The 23511-nt window shown below is 58.9% G+C and overlaps 2 protein-coding genes across 6 annotated transcripts in view; one reads left to right on the forward strand and one right to left on the reverse strand.

The window, feature by feature from the left end:
* Positions 1-3059, forward strand: part of CERK (ceramide kinase) — a 66450-nt gene extending 63391 nt beyond the window's left edge. For both annotated transcript variants that reach the window (XM_044777655.2, XM_044777641.2), the window contains one exon: positions 782-3059. In XM_044777655.2, coding sequence (XP_044633590.2) covers positions 782-854 — 73 coding nt within the window. In that variant the 3' untranslated portion in view covers positions 855-3059. The remainder of the gene's footprint in view (positions 1-781) is intronic.
* A 2649-nt stretch (positions 3060-5708) lies between these two features.
* GRAMD4 (GRAM domain containing 4) overlaps positions 5709-23511 on the reverse strand; it is an 83145-nt gene continuing 65342 nt past the window's right edge. For all 4 annotated transcript variants that reach the window (XM_070506707.1, XM_070506709.1, XM_070506708.1 and 1 more), the window contains 15 exons: positions 22468-22529; positions 20200-20332; positions 19732-19757; positions 19124-19215; positions 17562-17653; positions 16502-16550; positions 15201-15272; positions 14702-14745; positions 14516-14625; positions 13294-13448; positions 11485-11629; positions 10589-10682; positions 9721-9805; positions 8731-8799; positions 5709-8315 (listed from right to left, as the gene is read on the reverse strand). In XM_070506707.1, coding sequence (XP_070362808.1) covers positions 8211-8315; positions 8731-8799; positions 9721-9805; positions 10589-10682; positions 11485-11629; positions 13294-13448; positions 14516-14625; positions 14702-14745; positions 15201-15272; positions 16502-16550; positions 17562-17653; positions 19124-19215; positions 19732-19757; positions 20200-20332; positions 22468-22529 — 1333 coding nt within the window. In that variant the 3' untranslated portion in view covers positions 5709-8210. The remainder of the gene's footprint in view (positions 8316-8730; positions 8800-9720; positions 9806-10588; positions 10683-11484; positions 11630-13293; positions 13449-14515; positions 14626-14701; positions 14746-15200; positions 15273-16501; positions 16551-17561; positions 17654-19123; positions 19216-19731; positions 19758-20199; positions 20333-22467; positions 22530-23511) is intronic.

The following is a 23511-nucleotide window of genomic DNA, read 5'->3' on the forward strand; positions in this document are numbered from 1 at the left end:
CGCCACTGGGCCGGCCCCAGAAATGGAGTTATTTTTAATGCTGACTTAGGAATTTGCTAAAGAAATAGGATACACTGAAAATTAGGAAAGGGCGTTCTTTTGTGAAATATATCCTACGTATCTTCATAAACGTTACCATGCCTTGAACAGCAAGTCACTTAATTCTGGGGGTTTTGTTACTAAACATCTCTGAGGGGCTGTGGGGTCATCCATAAATTGAGTAGGTGGCAATGCCAGGGCCCCCAGCGCCCACGCTGACCAGGGAGCTTCTCTGATTTACGTCCTGGGGCTTGTTGTGGACGGCGGGGACCTCCAGGGGGCCTCGGCCTGCTCCTCAGACCCGCGGGCCCTGGCTGGGGCGGGGCCCCCTTGTCTCCCATGACTGGACATATCCCGCACACCTTCTATGCACGGGGTTCCCTGCATGGAGTCCTCCCGGTGGCCCTGTGAGCTCGATACTGATCGGGAGCCCGAGGTAGGGGGAGTGGAGACCTGTGGCCCTGTCACCCTGCCAACAAGTAGGGTGCTGGAGTTGGAACCGGGTGTGCTGATCCCCAGATTTCCACTTGGCTGTCAGCTGCCCTTTACAAAATAGGTCTCAGGACGGTGAGTAAATCGCTCTGCGCCCCTGACCTGCCATTGCAGGGCTGGCTGTCCCCGAAGGCAGCCACGCCGAGACCCACTGTCGTGGTGAAGGAGGCCCCACCTCCGCCCTTGCCCAGCTGTGGGGCCGAGAGTCAGGGGACACACGGGGTTTAAACGTGCCCCTTTGTCTCTGCAGGGTCCACTGCCAGCTCGTTCGGCTGTTTGCACGAGGAATTGAAGAGAATCCTCAGCCAGAACCACACAGCTGAGACCCGTGGTGCATCGCCCGCCTTCCTGCCGCGTCTGGGAAGTGTGACGATTATTTAAGAAGATTACTGCAGACCAATTATGTCGATATACACATTTAAATTCAGAATTTTACTTTTGATAGTTCAATCTTGATTTTAGAAAAAATACCTTTTGTCAACAATTTTGTGGACATATTTGGCATTTTCTGTTCTATGTGAATCTTTGGGTTACGTTTCCTAGAACTTATTCTCAGCAAATGGCATTCGTTGATTGGGCCGCTGGTGTCTTCGAGTGTGACAGTGCTGACCGCAGATTACAGCTGCCCGTAGTGGCCTCATGCAGTGATTCCAGGGGCAACACGAGTGCTCTCCATCGAGGTCATGCCCTCTGGACGTGAGGGACCTACCGGTTTCTCTGATCTGCTCTGCAAGACATTCCGTGGTAGTTCCTGAGCCAGTTTTGGAAAGTGCTGGTTCTCTCTGCCTTCCTTTTCCCTGCGTCTGACTGATGGTTAGGACGTGATCACGGGCTCCCGTCTGTCCTGCTTCAAGCAACACTTCCGGAGTGGACCATTCAGTGAGAACTAATTACTAAAAGAAACAACACTATACCTTTGAAAGCTCACTTCTTGCTTTCATCGTAGCAGCATTTCTAAGACGATCCAGCCAGGAGCGAGGACAGGCCCCGCGCTCTGGCGCCCGGCCGGTGTCTTACTGTTTTGAATTGAGAATACCGATGCTTTCCATCGACACCCAGGGGACAGCAGGGCTGGGTGCCAGGTGGGAGCGAAGGAGACGGGCTTGCGTTGACTTCAAGCCAGTGCGGCCCCAGGGACAGGGTGCGCCCAGGACCCAGGGTTGCTCTCGTGGTCCTGAGGCTGCACACATGGTCCAGATGTGTTCTTTTCTTGTCTTCACCCTTATTTCTAAATATTTATTGACCGTTTTGTCCTTTTCAGCCAGAACAGTAGAAACAGCGTCTCCAGCTGTGTTCGGTTTGCTTGCTGCTACAGCCGCAGCGCCGGGGATCCCTGGGTGCGTGCCCGTCCCAGATGCCCCCGTCTGTGTCCCCAACCTGTGCTGCGGCCTCATGTTCTTCGCGTCCGCGCGTAGGTACAGGGAAGCTGTGTCTAGAGTAGCTTTATCTGAAGTACGAGAAGACGAGCTCACGTTACGAGACGACTCATGCTCTCGTCTGTGCTTTTGGAGTGGATTTCACTGCACGTGGGTTCAGGTAGTCACTGTGGCACTCCACGGCCATCATGTGTTTTCAGAATGCACCTGCAGCGACTTATATTTGAAGTATCTGTCCAACTTCCCATGTCATCATTCAGTGCCACCCAGGTGAGGCAAAAGGGCAGCTTTAACAGTGGTCTTTTAAATAGATCACGTTATTATGGTAATTGGGCGAGGCGAATGGTTTACTAATCGGTGGGTGGATGGAAAGTCTGGCCATAAAGAAGGAAATGCACGCTGGCCATGTCTGCTCTTAGTATTTGCTCCTGGTTGGGAAGGGACCAAAGACGCACAAGTGGCCGCTCTGTGCAGGGCAGGCGCCACGCCCTCGGGGCTGGGGGCTCCCCGAGGCACCCCAGAGGGTCTCCCCACAGGACTCCCTGCGGCCCCGATGCCGTTCTGCGGAGCTGAGCTACTGCACAAGGTTTCCTCAAAAGATCCTTCAGTCTTTGTCGCCCCTGGTGAGTGTCTCCAGCACACTGGTCTGCCCTAGAATCCACTGCCAATTTTAGAAAAACAGTGCAGGCCAGAGTAAGCGTTTTACTTTCAAGGAGAAACCCAGCCACGCCACGTGGTTCCCGGGCGGCTCTGAGGATATTTACCGACCACATGCTGGCATTCAACATTGCAAACCCTGGGCCTGTTCTTGGGGGAGCGTGTGCCTGTCTGAACTCCCCGAGGGCTCCTTGAAGATCTGCACACAGGACAGAAGCCCCTTCCAGACATCCGCACTCCAGAAGTTCTGATCTCCACCAAGACTCCAGGTGGAGCAGCCGCGACACCTGAACTTCAGGGTTTAAGAAACACATCAGAACTGACGGCTAGGTAGTGACAACTTAGCATCCTCTAGAAGGGTTAGTCTGTTCTAACTTCCCTGTGGCTCAGGGGTGCAACAGAAGGAGGCAGCAGTCCTGTTTGACCCTGCTCCTGCGTCTTGTACTCGCAGCGGGAGGAGGACGCCGCGGGCCCTCCCGAGCCTCGTGGGACTGGGAAATAGGCTGGAAAAGGTGGCTTAATTCCCGCTCTAGTCTTGCTGGTTTCAAGATTAGAAGATGGTATATTGGCTCTGATATGTTTGAGAAGATAAAAATAAAGTTGCTTTGGGCAGAATTTGGCTTTTTTTCTCTTACAAATTCCTATTATTTTCAAAGCAGAGTATTTCCTGAGAAAACACGTACACATATGTACAATAAAAAACAAGAATGAAATGGACCATGGCATTACCTCCCACCCATGCCAAGAAACTCAGCTCCGCCCCAAGGCGCCCTGTGCGCCCCGCGGGCTGACCCTCCCCCGCCTCCTCCACAGAGGTAAGCATGGGTCTCACCTCCGTGTGGGAGCGGATCCGAATGTGCTACCCCAAAGATGCCCCTTTGACATAAGGATTGTTTGGAGCTGAAGACAATTAAGCAGCAGCAAACACAGCAAGAGCTCCCTGCCCTCCCGCATCTGCCGGAGAGCAGGACGGGAATTTCCCTCTGAAGGTGCCCTCTCATCTCCCCGCACCACGAGGAGCCACGTGATCACCGGGGACAGAACGTCAGCACGGGGATGCGGCTGCACAAACCACCCTTCTCTCAGCTCCCCCAGATAAGATCCCCCCATGAATTAGTGTTCCCTAGGAGCCCAATCCCCTTTCCCTTCGTCTTCTCACTTCTCAACAAATTAATTGCCCTTTATTAAAATGGTATATAAGCCCCGGGTCTCACCACCTCTTTAGGTCTCCACCTCTTTTCTACAATACCTCCATGCACATAAAATATTAGCATTAAATAAAAACTGTGTGCCATTTCTCCTCTTAATTTGCCTTTTGTTCGTTTAATTTGCAGGCCCCAGCTACTGAACCAAAGAGGGTAGAAGAAACGTTTTTTCTTCCCCTACACACGTTCACATTCTGAGACAGTCTACTGTCGAGTTTTGCAGGTTTTGCTCTTTATATAACAGGAACCACACTGTGCTGTTTTCTGTAACTTCTTTCATTCTGCATGTTTTGAGAAGACATTTTCATCATGAAACTGAATTTTCTGATGAATATTGCATATATTTCCATTTGTATAAGTCCTCATTCATGTCTTTCAATAGTTTTATAATTTTTCCTTAATCTTTCTCAATTTTGTTTAGATTTATTAAAACTTCCTATTTTGAAGCTTTTTTTTGTTTTTATTAGAAATGCAGTTGTTTTTATGTATCAGATTGTGTCCAGAAAACTTGCTTATTAAAATAATTTATCTGTAGATTTGGGAGGTTTTCTATAATGATCACATCGTCTACAAATAATATTTGAGCATCTTCCTTTACAATCTTAATAACTTGGTTCTCTCCGTTTCTGCACCAGCTATGACTTCCAGTATGGACTGGAATAGAAATGACAGTCCCGGCTCCAGCCCCCAACCCTGCCGCCCCCTGGGGTCCTGGGCCTGCAGGATGCTAACCTCTGACGGGGGAGGCACCAGGGCCCTAGAAGAGGAAGTGGCTGGGCTTCCTGGTTCCGTGTGTTTGGGGGCAGATGTCAGCGTGCTGGGTGGGGTCTTCCAGGTCCTTCCACAGGCAGTGGCTGCTCCCTGGGACTCCTGTGTTCTTCAGAGTCATCTTACCCCTTAGCAGCCAGCCCCTGTGATGGCGGACAGATAACTTTGGGGTCAGCTTTGCCTGTGGGTACTGGGGATGCACAGAATCAATCGGGACCCTTGGTTCATAACATACCCCCTTTAGGTCCCGACTTCTTATCTGTTTTATTTACTCATACATTCATAAAATTCATTCACTAAATGTGATGTTACAAACAGTACTCATGAGAGAACCCCGATTCAAGAACAAAAGCTTGATTAGTTATTTCATTTCCCTCTGAGTTCCTGTTCCCCACACTCTCCCTTCCCCGGGTGGCCAGAGTGATGGCTTCTGCTGGAAGCCCTGCAGGGGCTCCGTCTCCCCAGGAATAAGGGCCCAAGTAGTGCAGGGCACCAACGCGCCTTCTCTGTCCCTGGACCCCCCAGGTCAAGCCAAGAGACACCCTCTGAGAGCAGAGCTGTAAAATGCACAAATTAAAACAGGCCTGCAGAGGAACCAAATAGTTTTTAAAACAGTGCTCAGGCATACGCGTGCTTCATTAATACGTTAAATGGTGAAATATACGGAAAATAGGCAAACCGGGCACCCCATCCGTGAGGCTGGGGGGGCCTGCGCCACCCACACCCTGGGCTCTGGGGCCCTCCTCCCCTCCTCGCCCCGCAGTGTGTGGAGGGTCTGTGTCCACTGCGGATGAGAGGTCGAGTGGAGGGACCGATGTCATGCTGGCCCTGTGGGACTGTCTCACGGACCATCGGGAAGAGTGAGTGGGGGGCGTGCTGCAAAGGGGCAGAGGGGGGAGTGGGAGCTGCGGGGATGGCGCCCAGAAAGTCTATTTAGGCTAGATAATCACAGCCTGGGTGACAGGAGAGTCACCGGGCAGGGTGTGGCACTCCCAAGGATGCTGTGTGCCAGGCCCTCCAGAGACTTGTCCCGTCACTGCTGTGTCCCAGCCCCTAGGACAGCGCCCGGCACGGATGGACGGTGGGAGGGATGGGTGGATGGACGGATGGATGGATGATAGATGGACAAACAGACGGATGACAGACAGACAGACAACAGATGGCCCCCACCTTAGCACAAAGCATTTCAGGTTTATTTAAATAAAAATTATAATTTATACAAGACTTTTTCTTTAAACAAACAAGGTTTCCTTAAAAAAATGTTACAGGGGGATTTTTTTTCATCAGTTCTTCATACAGTACAATCCTTTTGTTGAACAAAAGTTACACTGGTAATGATTATTTACAGATCCAAAATAGACTCAGGCTTCAGACATAAAAAATTTAACATTCATTCTAGTTCAGAGATCAGTCGTAGAAATTAAATATCTGCCCAGATTTACACAATTCAATAAAAACTATGGGTTTTCTCCGACGGGGAGCCCAGCGCCTGCACAGGTCCACGCTCTTCCAGGCAGAGGCCCCCGGGCTTCCAGGAGGGACCTGCCACTGGCCTGCTGTGCAACGCGGGCTGCTGGCCCATCCTTGCCCCCCGCCTCCCTCAGGCCCTCCCTGGGCGGGAGCTAGGCACCTGCTCCCGGCATGTGGCCAGTTTTCATCTCCCTTTCTCCTCAAAAGGGACTCGAACTAAACCACCCCGCTCTGTTGAAGGGAGTCCCAGTCCTCGGCAGGGACCCCCCCACCCCACCGTGCTTGGGACACAAGCCCACCGTGCTCACCAAGAGGCCGACGCTGAGGGGCGACCAGGGGACAGGGGTGTGAGCAGCACCCACAGGCGTTCACCCCCACAGCCCGGCCCTGGGGGCAGTTCAGGGCCCACCCTGCCTTGCCTTGGGCACCAATGGGGGGTTCCTGCTGGGGGGTGTCCCCAGGGTGTACCCGAGGCCTCTCTCTGGCCCAGGAGAGCCAGTCCACCTCCGCCTTCATTTATGAAAGGTCGACCTGCAGAGTCATATGCCACCAAGGCCAGCGTGACCACGACCGGGGCGGGTAGGATGTCACCGACCGGGTGGGCTGTGTGCTTAATCTGGCTGGTCGGCACGGCTCCCCTGCAGTGCTCCCAGGCCCCAGCGTGTGGCGCTGCCGCCCCGCCCTGAAGGGGCGACAAAAGCAACCACACTGGATCTCTCACCCAAACCAGCGAATCAGGATCGGAGCAAAGGTAAAAATTACATCTGAAAAATGATACAAAAATAAGAAAAACAGCTTGCTCTCTGTAAAAAATATAATCTTCTGTTTCTTCAAAAAACAACAATCTCAGTGACACCCAAAGGACTCAGGACACGCTGAGAACTGGAGTAACCTGCGGTGGAAAGCGTGCTGACCAGAGGGCGGCCCCAGTGACCCGCCACGATCTCACTGCGCATCCTTCAGGAGGCTGTGGGCGTGTCCTGACGCCGCGCTGGCCTTTAGGGCTGTCCCAGGATGGATACCCCCCGGCCTCCCCGACGGGAGCTTCGACCTTCTGGGCGAGTGGGGCCCAGACTAACGCCTGGCGCCGGGGAAGGTGCTGGCTCGCTCCACCCCGTGGAGTGCTGGCACAGGTGTGCGCTAGCAGGGAGCACGGCCAGACGTCACGGGGGCAGACTGCCTGGCTCCAAACCTCTGTGCTCTGCTCACGGTCACGGTCACGCCCCCACACCAGTGACCTCCCAAGCGTCCTCGCACAGCCCACATGGGCAGGCCATCCACAAGCCTGGGCCACTGTGGGCCTGGGACGCTCCTGCCTGCTCCCTCCCCAGACACCACGTGGCTGTGGCCGGGAGGCCAGCGCCAGCCCCAGTCCCACTACGGTGGATTTTCATCTGAGAGCAACAGAATCTCACAGGGCCCCAAAAGCCTCGGTAGGTGTTCCAGGCCTTTCCAAAGAGCGAAGTGCTAAAAAGATGTGCTTTCACTTACACGCCCTCTGTATCATTAGTTGCCAATTACAGACCTCCTGGCCAGCCTGTCAGGTTGAGCTGGCAGGTGGTGGGACCCCTCCCTGCCAGCCCTGAGGCATGAGGGGCCCCTCCCAGCCAGCCCCTGATGCCCCCACAAAGGCCAAACACAGAGCACAGGCCATAAGGTGCTCCGAGGACGCGCAGCAGGGGCTCTCACTCAAGGAACGAGCAAGAGCGACAGACCCGGTTATGGTGGCTGGTGAAGCGGCCTCCGTGTCACTTGTCACCGATGTCCTTCACACCAGGAGGAGGCACCACAAATGCTCCTCAACTATGGCTTTGGTGTGAAAGAGCTTCTGGCCTCCAGGAGCCGGGCTGCGCAGCCGGTGTCGGGCCCCTCTGTCCAGGTGGGGACAAAGAAGGAGCAGCTGGGCAGGGTGGCGGCTGGGGCGCTGCGTCTCCTGCGTGTCGTCCTTTCCAGTGGCCTCCGAGGTGTCCACAGGTGTCCACAGATGTCCACGAGACGTGCCTCCGCAGCTGGGCGGGCTGACACTGTCCCCGAGAGCCCCAACCCCTACGTGAAGGGGTCTGTAAAACGCAGGGTCAACACAACAGAAACCACAGACCGAGGGCAATTATTGCAAAAGATCATGAGGATGTCCCATTTTTTTCCCACTACCAAACTCTTAAAAAAGAAAAGAAACTTCCAGCAAGGTCCCGGAGAGTCGCCACTAGCTGTCACTGCCAGACGCTGCGGCTGCTGTGATTTTCGTGTACTGGCTGAGAATGGTCTCAAAGGCCTCGTCTCTGTGCGCCATGGCACCAAACACCAGCGGCTGGTGGGAGGAAATGCTGCCCGTGAACCCACGTGGCCAGGCTGGCTCGAGGACAAGACCACCCAGGCTCTGATGGGCCCCCAGCCAGGTCCACGTGGAGCCACGCAGGGCCTGGGTGCACAGGGCAGACCCCCTCCCACCCAGAGGCTGGGCTTCCGAGAAACCGAGGCAAGAGGCAGGCAACTGGGCTCCCAGCCCCACCCCCCCTCCCTGAGTAACTCTGCGGGGTGGCCCCATGGCCTCGGCCTCCCAGGTGCATACCCAATACAGCAGTGGGTTCCTGCTGCCACGGGGGGACCTCCACCCACCTGAACCCCCGCCAGTCTGCGGCTCTGAGCTCACCCCAGGATGCCCAGAGCCCCAGTCCTGGTCCCACCCCACCATCTCCCTGGCTACCCGCCTGCCCGGGACTTACTTTCTGGGTTGAGGGGGTCGACACAGCAATCCCCATGCCCGTCCCGGGGAGGACAGAGAGGACCTTGTACTGAAAGACAACAGCACACCTGTCACCACAGGCCTCCCTGGGGACAGGACTGTGCCACCCTCCCCACACCTCAGGGCGTTCTCCTCCGTGGAGCCCACAGACAGCAAGACCCAAGGGGGTCGCAGGATGTTCCAGCCACAAGGGGACAGGACTGACTTTGTCAGTGAGAAACCAGACCTGTGATCACGCCATCCCACCCTGGCCCGGCCAGCCCATGGGAAGCTTGGGGTCTCCCCAAGGAGCACCATATGGGAGGGGGTGAGGTGGGGCAGGCCAGGAGGACCCTGCCCCCTCACTCCTGATCCCACCAACCACACATTCTCCCCTCCGAAGGGGGATCCCTAACATCTGTGCGGTGCTCCTGACACGCCAACATAGGGAGGGGGAACTGCCAAGCTAACTGCTGGGGCCCACTGCACGGCCCGGCCTGCCTGTGCCCAGGATGCTCAGAGCTGGGGGGGGGGCACGCTCACTGAGTGTCCATGGGGCACTGCGCACACCTGTGCCCACTCCACGTGATAATGAGAAGGAAACTGGCCACACAACGCCAAGTGGTGACAGTGTCCATGCCCTCACCTAACCTGGCCCTGGGGCTCTCAGGGACGAGGGGGGATGGCACAGTGGTCATCAGAGCCAGCTCAGGTCCTGACCGCCGGGGCCCAGGCCACTGCCAGTGTTCTCCCTTCCTGTCTGTGCGAGGGTATACGGACACTCTCTGAAGGGAGCTGAGGGGCTCTGCATGGAGCCTTCTAGAAAGGGAGCCCTCCTGTGGGCAGCAGCAGTGCCCACGAGTCCCCAGATGGCACCCACCTCGCTATAAATGCATCTAGCTTCCCACCAAACCCAGCAGCTGCGCGGCCCTGCGGCCCCTCTTCCTGAACCCTAAGGAGGACGGGACAGCGGGGGGAGGGCTGCACCGACCTTCTGGATGTCTGTGATGTCCACCAGCTTGATGACTTTGTTCCTCTTGGAGGAGCCAGACTTGGAGCTTTCGAAGCACAAGTAACTGTCGGGGGAAACGGAGGAAGAGCCAGCAACTGAGCCAGGGGCCTCTGCCTGGCTGCCGCCCGCGCTGCCCCAGTGAGGTGAGGGCCCCCCACCTGCTACAACACTCTGGGCTGTGCAAGAGTCCACTTCAGAGAGTTCCGTAGCTTTAAAAGATTAAAATCCACCGCTTTACGACCCCGCTACATGTTAGGGTCCTTGGGACGCTCAACAAGAGACAGGAGCGTCCCGGAGGCCTGGCTGGGGGCTCTCCAGGCCCTTCATTGACGGGGCAGAGGGAGGCGCGGGCCCTTGGCCGCTGCTGTGAGTTGGGGACTGTTGGCCAAGGGCCCCCAATGCTGAGGACAATCTCCGCCCTTGGACCTGCTCCCCACCTGGGGGCAGCCTCAGGGACAGGCTGCAAGTCCCGTGCTAGAGGAGAAAAGCCACAGCCCCAAAGGAGAGTGAAGGGGCTCCCGCGGGCGGACACATGCCACCCCACCCCAAGAACCCCAGACCAGAGTGTCCCCGCGGGTCTGGGGAAATGACAGCGCTGCTGGCCCAGCCACGTCCCGCTCAGAGGCAGCACTGTCTCCCCCAGGGAGCCGGGAGAGCCAGAGCGGTGGCACGGGCTCTCAGCAGGGCTGGGCGCTGCGCCTGCCTGGACAGGGTCTGGGGAGGAGGCCTCCTCCACCTCGGCCACGCCCAGAGGTCACTCCAAGAGGTCACGCCCGGAGGTCACGCCCAGGCCACGCCCGGAGGTCACGCCCGGAGGTCACGCCCAGGCCACGCCGGCCTCACTCACTTCTCCGTCACGTACAGCACCCCGTTCCTGATGTAGTCCGTCGGCATCTTCCGGTCTCGGTTTATCAAGCAGCAGCGCCAGCCGTTCTCACACACTAACAGGGACAAAACCGACCTGTCATTTCTCCCCACTGGAAGCACCCCCCGTTTTGACACTGGAACCCTCAGCACTGGATTCTCAAAGATGCACCGACGTGCTTTCTCCAGCATCAGATAAAACCCAGCGAGGGGGAGGCGGACGTCAAGAATGAAGCCGCATCTAAGAGCATCTGGAAAACAGATGTTTCCTTTTCCACGTGAACATGCACGGGTTTTGTTTTTTAAAGGAAAAGCACACAGTGTAAATAGGAAAGTAAAATAAATCCAAGTGCAGCCACGCCTCTCAGGGCACACGCCCTCGTGGGCTGGGTCAGCAGGATGATGGGCAGTGCAAGGTCAGAAGGCGAATCCGCCCAAGTTCTCTTTTCGAGGTTGGTATCGCCCACTGTGGACGGCCAAAATATTTGCAAGAGCCCAAGTGCCCGAAGCCCAGCAGCTCAGGGGCCTGGGGGAGGTCCTTTCTGGGAGGTTGACCCGGGACCTGAGCTCCTGGGTCGCCTTTCACTGCACAGTGATCGAGGCCACAGCCCAGCAGTGCCCGGGGCTGGGGAAGGAGGTCAGGGGAGCCCCTGGCGGTGCCCTGAGCCACCCTGTGGGCCCTCTGCCTGGGCCGGCGCGTCTGAACTCCTGCTGTTAGACCACTCGTCGCGAGAAGGCTGGGGCACACCTGCTCCTCCAACCTGCCTGCCCACGGAGTCCTCCCGTGGCCCTGAAGGCCTGTCCCCACCACCCAGCCCCCAGCATGGGGCTAGGGCCACCCCACCTAGCCAGAGGGGCACGGACTCGTTGCACACATACCTGCCAGCGGACGCTCATTTTCTGTCAAATTGAAGATTTCATGGAAATTGCCCTTCTTGGTGCCATGGAAGCGACCCGTGTCCTCATCCTTACTCAGGCCGGCTGGCGCGCTGGACACGTAGCTTCGGGAGGAAGCTGTCTGCAGCTGCCAACGGCACACAGAGCCCGTCAGCCACGCCAGCGGGGGAGGGACAAACGGGCTAGGTACATGTCCCCGCCCCCAGCTATAAACTCAGATGTGCGAACGGTCACATGTGCCCAGAAGTGGGGAGCAGGCTCCCCAATGGGCCCCAGCCAGTGCCGACCGGTCCTTGGCCCACGAGCACCCCTCCTGGGCAGAGAAGCCCCGTGGCAGCGGGGAGACCCTCTCTGTCCCCTGGCAACATTCCCAAGTCGCCGCAGCTGAGCCTGCTCCCAGGACACGCGGTCCAGGCGCCCTGCCGGCAGGTGCTTGGCACCGAGGCAGCTCAGACTGACATTTCAGAAATCAGAAGTGGCCGTGGGACTGGCCACTGAAAGCAGCGTTAAAAAGTCAGTCACAACACAGCAACGCAAACATTAGGTCACAGCAGGAGAAGGGGCTCCCACACAGACGCTGTACCTTGTCATGCCCTGACAGCTGGCCGGAAAGGAGACAAGAGACGCACGTGTGACCGAGACAAAAGAAAAAGTGGGTCCATGTGACATGGGGTCATAAACACACGGGCAAGCAAAGCTGTAAGCACAGAGACTCGGGCCCATGCGACGCCTCGACAGGGGTGCCCTATGTCGTGGGGAGCCCACATCCCCACTGCCCTTCACTCTCTCTCCCGAGAGCGGCCAGCCCTAAGCGGTCTTGACCCCCAGGAAGGCCCTATCCAGGCCACCCCAATGCCAGGACAGGCCCTTGTCTCCTCCCACACCGTCAGGGAGCCCGGGTACCTGTCCCTGTGCCTCCTCCCCCAGGGCCACCTACACGTGTGTGAGCAAAGCCATCCCCGGGCTCGCCAGGGTGCGGGCTGCCCATGCATGCCCCGCTGCACACCCAGCTGGTGAGTTCAGGCTCCCGACGAGCCTTGTTATCCCGGAACCCAGGGAACCTGGGCCACACTTGACCCAGAGCTTGCCTTCCACTGACAGACACGTCAACAGGTCACTGCACACCCTCTCCTCAGAAGACTAACATGCAACACTCTGCAAGCCAACATCACCTCCTCTAAGCAGCCCTCCTCGACCTCCCTGGGAGTCCTACTGGACCCAGAAACTGCCCACATGTCTGCGATCCCGACAAGAGCACCATCGGGCCTTCCACCGTGAATGCAATGCGGGCCCAGTCCCAGCCCGGAGCACCAGGTGGGCGCATCTCAGCTGCTGCTCGGCCTTGCTGCCTGGGACTCAGGGCCGGGGACAGTGGGGATCCGGAGCCCACTCACAGAGCAGTCATTCCCAGGGCTCCCCCCCCAGGCCCTCAGGCTCCCGCGGTCATGACAGCACCCGACACCCTGCCCACCCTCGGCCTGGGGGCCAGTGGGCTCAGCAGGGCCCACTCCGCATTGAGTCTGTGGGAGGGTCCCCCAGGGGCCTTCTGGCAGGTGGGGGCCTCCCAGCAGCCAGCCCCGAGCCCAGCGCCAGCTGGCCCTCAGAGACGAACAGAGGGATGGACAGACCTTCAAAACAGCAGAGCCGGGAACGGAAAAACCCCCACCGTGTTTTAAGTTCTTGGTTTCGAGGGCGCCATGAAATCAGACGCTACTGCCCCTTGAGCCGGGAGCGAATGACTGACAGGACTGGGCCTGGTGGCCCTCCTGCCCCAGCCCGAGGCCGGCTCACCCTGCGCGACACGGCGGCGCTGGAGCGCTCCTTGAGCTGGGGGTCCGTGGGGAGGCTCTTCCAGATGATGTAGGGGGTGTCGTATTTGGCTCGCAGTCTCGGGCAGCGTTTGAAGATAAAATCGATGAGGAAAAACTTGATTCCAGCATAGAGGCCTGGAGGGGGAGAACACAGTCCCACTTCATCCAGGACAGCGGCCCGGCACCTCCCGCACTGGGGTCCCTCGGCACTCCCGGGGGAAGACGGTGCACGCCACGCAGAGGGCCTCCCAGAACCCAGCTGTGGGACAGTGGACCTGGTGACATCGCACAGGGCAGGGGCAGCAAAAAGGCGAAGGGACCCCAGCAAATGGGGAGAGGCCACTCAGGACAAACATCAAAACTGTCTCCCCAACCAGCCACACACACACAACAGCAAGCCACTCCCCCACTAGGCACTGGCACGGAGGAAAACTGGGGAACCCGCCCCCAGCCTGCCACCTCTGACTGGGTGGGCCGACAGTTATGGCCGGGGGCTGCCCCGGCTCAGAGTGCTCATGTCGGCCCAGGTGGCATGGCCAGGAGGACACTTTACATTCGTTGGCTTTTGTCATTTTCCCCACGGCCATGGCATCAGCCAGCCCTGGATTTCCTGGTGATGGGTGCAGAGAGGTGCCACCGAGAGGCTGAGGACCCAGCTGCACACGGGGGGCCGAGGGTGGCTCAGAGCAGCTCCCAGACTGTGAGACCCCATAACCACGCGGCCACCGCTCTCAACGCCCCAGCTGGGATCTGTGCCAGTTACAGGTGGGCACACTAAGGCCGGGAGGACCCTGCTACCCACAGTGAGTTGGGGCTCAGGGTCTGGCCTGGGGAGGTGGTGGCAGAGCTGAGTGTGGTGGGGCGGCCACAGGACCACGACCTTGGCCTCAGAGCAGCCGCTCCACCTGCGGACACCTGAGCAGGGCCGTGCCCCGGCTCTGAGAAAGGCCCCTTCCGCCCGACCCTGCTGAGGTCTCTAGGTTTCAGAAGGCCTCCATTTCTCCGAAACACAAAGGTTTTGATAAAAAGGCACTGGACGAGGCAGAGGAAGGAACGCCAGCGAGACTTAACAGCTGGCCTCCTTCTTGGAGGCACGTGCAGGGGCAGATGTTCTGGTGGGAAGACGACGCCTGGGCACTCTCCGTGCTCCACCTAACACGAGCATGTCAGCTCGGATCCGGGACGAGAGCCGCGTCCCTTACCCACGGCTAGCCCCACCAGACGGTAGGGGAGGAAGCAGGAGGCGAGGAATGCTGCCCACAGTGCAACGTACAGCTTCTGCGTGATCTCGGGCTGGACCCACATGAACAGGCTGCAAGAGAGAAGGGAGGTTCAGGAGGGCGGCTGGCCGTACCCCAGACACAGGGGGCCGGGGGCTGCTGACTTACTTCTTGATCTTTTCCAGGATGTCGGCCATCTTGCCAAAGAGGTTCTGTGTGAAGAAGAAACTGTGGTTACGACAGACCCCGGGGCCGTCAGTCCACACAGCAGGGTCATGGGTCCACACGGCAATGCTGGGAGGGCCCCAGGTTCATGGGCTGGCCAGAGACATGCAGCTCCCGTGAGACCAAGGCAGGGTGCCACCGAGCCTGGGGATGGAGTGATGGGTCCCGACTGGGACCCAGGTTAACACACTGAGAGTGACGATGGACCCAGGCCTGCATCCCTCCTGGGAGCCGTCTTGGCCCGGGCCAGAAGGGGCTCCAAACACCGTGGTGCTGGCTGCCAGACTAAACCAGGAGGACCCCCCACCGCTCAGGGCCGTCTCGGGTGGGAGTGAGGGATCATGGGGTAAGTCGACCTCAGGTCAGCTGATGTCGGACAAGCTAGGCCTGGAGTTTCAGGGTGCTGGGCCCCCTGGACACGGCCGGAGCCCAGCAACAGTACCTGAGCCTTCTGGGCGACGTCTAGCACGAGCTGGAACTTTTCGGACACCGTCAGGTCTTCCTTCGGAGGCTCCTTCAGTCAAAGGGGAGAGAGAATTTCCACTGAAATTTAACAGTTCAGAAAAATTACTGAGAACAACAGCACAGAGGCCTCCCAGCCCTGGAACGGGGTCAGTCTGCTGCCCCCAAACAGCTGGAGGGACGGATGTCCCCTGGGGACCCGGCACGGGGCAGCTGTTCTGGCAGACACCCCTTTGGCGCCCGAGAAGGTGGTGGGCAGTGGGCAGCCCCCTCAGCAGGCAGGGCTGAGCCTCCAATTCACACCTCAACACCTCACCTTCACAGGTGCATCTGGGACCATGGAGTCCCTCACTTCTCACTTTACAGGCAGGGAAACTGAGGCAAAGGGGCCGCCTGACCTCACCCTCCTTGTCTGAGTTTATTCAGCAAGAACCGCCTGAGTTCCTGGTCTGGGTACCAGAGCTGGGCGGGCACAGGCCTGCCTCCCCTCAGACGCCCTCCCTGACCCCTGTCTAAGGAGGTCCCACAGGCACCACTGTGCCCAGCACCCCTACTGCGTTCTCCATGCACACAGTAGGTGCTCAAACATCTGATGAGGCCCATGGAGGCACCAAGGCCTCACTCCTACCCACGCCTGGCGGTTCCACCCCAGGGGCCAGAGATCCCCTACAGCAGGGTCAGCAAATGTTCTTCTGTAAAGGCCCAGGCAGTAAAGCATGTGGCCCTGTGGGCCGTGCAGCCTGTCGCAGCACTTACTTCAGCTCTTGCAGCCAAAAGCAGCCAGAGCACGCGTGAAATGAACGCGCATGGCTGTGCGCCAATAAAACCTCACGACTGAAATGAGGCGGCAGCCAGAGCGGGGCTGCGGCCGGAGTGCGCTGATCCCTGCTCCACAAGTGCATTTCGTACACCTCCCTCCACGGCAGGGGGGAGGGGCTGCAGTGGCCCCCTTGGTGCCTCCCCCTCCCCCACATCACACCTTGGCTGGGAAGGGTCAGTAGGACAGACCGGGTCAGAGCAGCCTGCTGCTGGAGCAGCCAAGTCTGGGCCAGCAAGGGGCACTGGGGATGTCAGCTGCTATGGGGTCAGAGGGGGACCGCCCAGGGCTCTAGGCTGGGGGTGGCTGGCACTCTCCTCCCCGAGCTCTCCTTGCCAGGCAGGGCTCTGGGCGGGCACCTGCACGGCTGCATCTGGAGGCCAGGGAACCAGTGCCCTCCCACACAGGCAGCGGGTGGAGGCCTGACCCAATGAGACGGAGACCTTCGCCCTCCCAGGACTTACCACGGCTTCGGACACCTCAGGCACGATGCTCCACTGGATCCTCCAGCCCCTGACAAATAGGAGACAACCACATGCCCTTAAAGCCGGGGCGTCTGCAGGCGGCGGAGTTAGAGGGACCAGCCCTGAGCTCCCGTGCGGGAGGGGCGCCCTGAGACGCCAGCCAGCCGTGGGGATGGGGGGCAGTGGAAACTATCAGGGCCTTGAGAATAGATGATTCAGGTCACCCTCCCCGGCCTCCCCTGGGGGCCCTCCTGGGGCGGGAACACATTTATAAAAGCACCCAGAGGTGATGGGGGCAAGAGGCCTTTTTAAATAAGTCGGTGCAGCCTCAGAGCAAGTGCTTTAGCTAATACTCCCCGTCAGCACCTAGACGGCCCGTCACAGGCGTTCCACGGGTTTCTTTGCTATGAAAAACATTCGCAAATGAACCAACCTAGTGAGGCACAGAGAAGCATGTAGAAGTGTGAACTATTGAAGGGCTGAGTGAAAACATGGAACACAGCCCTCTCCTGAGGCCCGGGGGACACCGAGGTTTACTCCACTGGGATGACCGCAGGTTAGGGCAGACTCGGGCAGGCAAGGGGACAAGGACTCTCTGCCCAAACGTGCTGGCTTCCAACAGAGCCCCCACAGCCTTGAGTCGGGGTGCTCAGAGAGTCCAAAGGAGAGAGATGTGCAACACGGGGCTCGGGGACTGGTAACCAGCTCACTTTGCACCCCAGCTCCTCTTCAGCACCGGACTAGCAGGGAGCCCCCAGGGCACAGCGGTTCCATCAACCCCCCGACTGGGACGTCAGTGATACACGGTTTGGGGGGAACTTTCTTGCCAAGACGCAGCATGATCGGCAGAAGGGCTGGGGTGACCGTGCAGCTGGGAATTATGCATCGCCAGCTCCAAGAAACCCGATGTGGGGGGGCATCCTGGGGGGTTGGGAGCTTATGAGAGGACCACCCCCCAAACGCCAGGGCATGAGGCAGAGCCAGTTCGGCACGTGCCACAGTTGTATGTGACACTGGAAGACAGCACAGCCACATACATATGACCAACCAGCTCACCTACCTGGCTATGAGGTAATTGAGGGACAACCTCAAAATTGCTAGAAACAAGAACATGGGGATGGCCCAGCCATGCCACACGGCATTCATGTACACCTGCAGGTTTGGAGAGAAAGTGGGGTGGGGGGGAGGGGAGATGGTTAGGCAACCTGACGATGGGGTTCAGGAAAGGCCGCACCCCCCGCCGTAGCCTCAGCCAGGCAGGCCGCTTGGCAGGAGCCCAGGCCCCAGCGGCTCTCCAAACACTCGGGGATGCTGGCATGCACTACGGGGAAGCCCGGAGAAGGCTGCTTTCTTGGTAAGAGCTGCCAGTGGAAGGCAGAAACCTGCCTGGGAGGGGGTGGGATGGAGACGCTGCTCTGCGTGGTCAGGGAGGGGGCGTGTCCCAGGGAAGCAGCTGCTGGACGTGGCCTGGGGTTGGAAGAGAGAGCTGACTCCAGGCAGAGGTGCCTGCCCCAGGCGTGGCTCCCTCATGCTGGAGCAAGCGGCATCACCAGGACTCAGTACTGGCTGGGAACCTCTGTACGCAGCACGTGCCAGGCACAGTGCTGTGGGGCCCTCACCCTGGGCCCACCTGTGCTTGGCACAGGGCTGTGAGCACAGCAGAAGCTCAGAAAGTGGCAGGAAATGGAAGGCAATGGGGTTTCGGCAGAGGCTGGGAGGGAGTTGGAATGGTGGAGCTCATCTCTTAGTGATGACAGACGCAGGCAGACTAAGGTACGTGGTGACCCAAACCAGGGAAGGCCACAGAGCAAAGCGCTGGTCAAGTGTGGAGGGAGAACACCTCCAGGTGATGGTGGGGCTAGCACCCTGTCACCATGGCCTGTCCTCTGCAAATGTGCAAAATGCCCATCTCCCAGGGGGCCAGGGGCCTCTGGGGCAGGCGCCAGGCCACAGGCTCCAGGGCCACCCTCGGGACCCTCCCAGGCTGAGGCCCTCTGGGGGACCTCTGCAGAGATGGGGAAATTGGGAGCCATGGCTGCCACTCTCTGGCCTCAATGCCCTGCGGGCAGGGGGGTGGCCTATGTCTTCTTCCCACTGGACGGCAGGGTCTCCCTGCACAGGGTTGGGGCAGCAGCCACAGGACAGCTCAGGCAGGGCAGCTGGGCCTGTCTTCCCTAAAGCACACGGAGATGCTGGCCCGGCACTTCCCATCCTTCCCAGGACTGGCAGCTCAGAGGCCTGGCTTGGCCATAGGTCACTTGCACGCTTGCCCGGAGCCAAGCCCAGCCCCCAACACCTGGTTGGAGGGACCCGGATTCCATATCGGCAGACCAGCCTCTGGCCGCCCTCTCCTGACCCATCTGGGAAAGCAGACCATAGGTGCAGCCAGAACCCTTTCCTGAGAACACTGCCACAGGGCGTGCCTCTGGGCAGACAGGGTCTGTGTGTCTGGGGGGGCCTGGGCCACGCCCAATGCCCTCATCTGATCCCCGTAACCACCCCATGGCATCACCATGCCCGCTTTACACAGACAGAGAAACTCAAGCTAAAGAGGTCCCTGGCTGTCCCTCACAGCGGGGGCGGGTCCCTCAGGGAAGACGCCTGCCCTGGGGAAGCACTCACGGTGAAGGCAATGGCGGACGTGTAGACGGAGTACCAGTCGGATAAGGCAGAGAGGTTCTTCACAAAGCTGGTGACGGGCTTGGCGCCACGCTCTGGGGACAGAACAGACGGCGGGGTCAGGCCAGCATGAGGTCAGCAACAAGCCAAGCAAACCCCAAATGGTGCAGGCTCCCGGCGCTAGGCTAGCGCTCCTGGGCACTCCTAGTGCTGTCCACCGTTCCCCGTGCCCCGGGAAGAAGCCATCTGTCTCCACCCGCTACACCCGTCCCAGACAGGAGAAAGGGGAGCTGAGCTGAGATGCCGGGAGGGGAGGGAAGAGGGGAGGGGAGGAGGGGCGGGAAGAGGGGAGGGGAGGGGGGAGGGGAGGGAAGAGAAGAGCAGGGGAGGGGAGGCACGGCCAGCTCCATCCCCTCTCCCCCAGACTGACCAGGGGACCATAGACATACTTCCAACAGGAGCCTTCCTCCTAAAGAATTCTTGAAAAAAGCTCTTTCTGGAAAAAAGTCCAGCTCAGTGTGAGATAGCAGAGCCCCTGGGCCCCCTCCCACTGCCAGCTCGGCAGCCCCACTCTGCCTACAGGCTGCATAGACGCCCCGCCCGGTACTCACTCAGGCGCCTCATGTTCTCCGTTAACCTGAGAGAGAGGAGACAGAGAGGTGAGCGCTGGCACCACGCAGCTGCCACCTGCCTGCCCTGCCCACGCCCTATGGCTCCCTGCAGCACACAGGGACCCAGGGTGGCCCGGGGAGGCAGGAGCGGCTGAGGGAGGGTCTTGCCTACAGACCATCCCTTGTCCCCAGCAGCTGAGTCCTGCAGAGCGGGAGGCCTGGCCCCTCTGGCGCCCTCAGAATCCCGGGGCTGGGACCCACGAGGAAGGCGTGGGCACCTGGCCCCATGCCCACTGTCCCCACATGATGTTTTTCCCCAAAGCATGAGTAAGACCAGAGAGTGGGGGACGCGGTGCTGCCACCCACCGTGGAAACATGTCCCCCGCCCCAGAGGCCGGCCCAGCCGTCGGGGACCTTGCGGCCTCACAGCCCCACAGCGCTGCCCCACTGAAGCCAGGGAGGGGCTACCTGCGTGCGCTGAGCGGCTCCTCCGTCTCCACCGCGCTCTCCTCAGGCTGGAAGCGGAAGTCCTCCACGTACTCCCCAAACCTCTCGGAGAACCACTTCTGGACGCGGGCACACAGCCCCTGGCTCCGGCGGTCTGCGGGGACGAGGCCGGTGTCCAGGGAGGCCCGTGGGCCTACAGGGGCAGGGCAGGGGACACCAGGGGCTTCCTGGGAGCTTGCCAACGAACGCTGGGGCGCGGCCCCTGGACACCGGGCCTGAGCACTGCCACTACAAGGCGAACCATGAGCACAGACCACACAGGGTCTCCGTGCGTCACACCCGAGCCCCCGAGGCTCAGGCGCCAGCCAGGCAGGCTCTCGGCCCACTGTGGGCCCTGTGTCCACCTCTCGCTCTCTCTTACTGGGAAACCAGTTTGTCTGGAAAGCGGCTGGGTGGGCTCACTTCCCAGGACCCTGCAGACCCCGAGGAGCGGGCAGCGGGTGTGTGTTGGAGACTGTGTCCCAGTGGGCGCCCAGCGAGTGAAGCGGCCTCTGATCGCCCACGGCCGAGACCTTCAGAAAGGCACCCACGTCACACACTTGGATGTGAGCACATTTGCACGGACCAGCCCATCCCTTCCAAGGCAGGGAGTGGAGCCGCCCGCAGGGGGCACTGTCCCGCCACAATTCAGGAGAGGGATGACGGGAAGGGGTGGGAGGTGTTGCCGTGAGAAAGGCAACAGAGCCACCCAGCACAGAGTGGGGACGGCCCAGCGACTTCTCGCCCCCTAACTGGAGCCCGACTCGGTTTTCAGGGAGAGTCTAGGCAGCGGTCAGCGAGCGAGTCAACGGGGTAACCACCTTTGATCACCGGAAAGCAGCGTGGATAGCATGTACCCCCATGGACATGCCCCTCTTCCCATGAAACTGTACTTATGGATGACAAAATGTGAAATTCGTATTCTTTTGATTTTTTCCAACCACTTAGAAATGTAAAAACATTTTTAAAAGATGTAAAAGCAACAGGGGCTGTAGTTTGCTGACCCCCAGGTGCAGGTCAGGCCTTGCTTCCTGGACAGACAGGATTCACGGTGCTCCTGAGCCCCCGTCAACCCACCAGCCGCAGGACAACACATCACCCCTGGAGAGCAGTAGGCAGAGCACCTCCCACATCCAAGGCTGCACTTTGTGGGGGTCTTCCCTCCCTCCACCCACTCCCCAGCCCCACACAGAGCCCACCACACCAGGGACCACGGCTCTCAGAACGGACCTTGGGTTGAGGACAAGCCCTCACGTCTCTGACATGTCCCATGTATGCAGGAGGCTCGTCAATAGCCACGCGGGGGTCTTGGGGGAATCTTGTGCTACTCCTGGCTTGGAACTTGGGCGACCAGCATGGAGCCCAAGGGCCCAAGGAGACTATGACCCAAAGGATGCAGCAGTCAATCCTGCCCCCGAGGCCCTGCCTGCCAGTCCAGCACCGGGGGCCCCGGGAATGGACATATGCCATCTTCCCCCCTGAAAGGCAGGTGAGGCCCTGAACTGGGCAGGGCAGGGGGTCAGGACTCTGCTCTGGTCCAAGCTGGGCCTCCATCTGGCAGGTGCCCCCCAGAGAGGCCTCCCTCCTGGGCCTCAGTTTGCTCATCTTTATACCAGGCAGGGCTTAAATCTACGGCCTTTCCAGCGTAACTCTGAGCTCCACCGCACAGGCAGGGGGCTTCCCATGAATGACCAGCCAGTAGGAATAGGTCCTAGGTCAGAGGACACACGGTTGAGGGCCCACCACGGATCAGCCCCTCCAGAACTGGATGGAAAATTCAGTTTCCCTCCGCCAGCCTCTGAACGACAATTTTAGAAAGTACAAAGTGTGGAGGATAAAGAACATGAGCTCAGGGTGGGAAGAAAAGATACAGAGAAAAGGGTTGTGTGTCCTGGCCTGGGGAGGGCTGGGGCACACCCTGACAACGGCTGCCCCTAATGCCCACTCAGCCCCTTGTCAGGACGACCGCTAGAAGCAGGCCACCAGGCGAGTAGACAAGTAGCCACTGAGACGAGAACACTACTTCTCTGTGGGGAAGAGCTGAAATAGACACCATGTTGTATTTTTATGAGAAAATAAGAGCACATTTTGTTTGAATGACTTGCGTTTGCTACAACAACTCACCAATTCACAATTAGAGGCACTAACGCAGGTCCAATGGGAGGAGATCCCAGGATGCCAGCAGGTGTGCCCGGGAACAGAACCTATACCCACTGCCACCACCCCTCCCAGCCGCCCGCCGGGGCCTACCTGCTCCGTTGTTGGCCTGGGCCTGCCCTTTTGGAGGCTGCTGAGCCGTCTGCTCCTCAGCTCTTAAAGAGAGGGGGAAGAAGCAAGACTTCTGTTAGTTCAAAATTCGATGTGAGTCTGGGCTACGTAGTTCCAGTGCCTACAGGGAACTGCGCTGCACGCAACAACAGGGCTCCAACCAGCCAGGCTCCCCCTTGGCCCTCAGTGCCCAAATGCTAGGTATGATGGTAGCGGGTAGCACAGAGCTGCATACATAACGGGCACACTTTCTGGTTTTTGTTTTGTTTTGTTTTGTGAGGAAGATTCGCCCTGAGCTAACATCCATTACCAATCCTCCTCTTTTTTTTGCTGGAGGAAGACTGGCCCTGAGCTAACATCTGCGCCCATCTTACTCTACTTTATACGTGGGATGCAGTCATAGCATGGCTGACAAATGGAGTAGGTCTGCACCCAGGATCCGAACCGGCAAACTCCAGGCCATCAAAGTGAAGCACGCGGAACTTTAACCACTGGGCCACGGGGCAGGTGCATTGTTTTTTAATGACTGAATAAATAGTGTCTCATAAACATACAACTCTTTTCTTTCCTATTAAGTCTAACAAGTTCGCTTATTTCTTTATTGTTAAGCTCAGAATAAACTGTTCTTAGACTGCTCATTAGGTGACCTGCTGATGACATCATACTCATCAATGCATATTATTTAGCAAGCACCACGCAAGGCCACAGGCTGGGTGACCCCTGGCCCTGGCTGGCTGTGCCCAGGTCCCAGCTCAGCTCACGCCAGGCACCTGCCTGGCCTCCTGCCCCCGAAGCCCAGCCACACCTGACCACAGCAGTCACCTGGCCTCATAGTCACCTCCCGGAGTTTATGTCCACCTGCAGGCCCTGATGGCGTTGGCCCCCAGCCACTGGCCTGCCCCCAAGCCCTAGGGTGGTGTCCCTGTCCCCACGCTCTGGCCAGCCCACCTGCCTGCTTGCCCCACAATGTCTCTGTGGTTTCCAATCTGCCAGGGTCCCCAGGATGTGGCATAAGCAGTGCCCCGA

The sequence above is a fragment of the Equus asinus genome, chromosome 4, assembly GCF_041296235.1.
Source record: "Equus asinus isolate D_3611 breed Donkey chromosome 4, EquAss-T2T_v2, whole genome shotgun sequence".
Taxonomy (NCBI): Eukaryota; Metazoa; Chordata; class Mammalia; order Perissodactyla; family Equidae; genus Equus; species Equus asinus.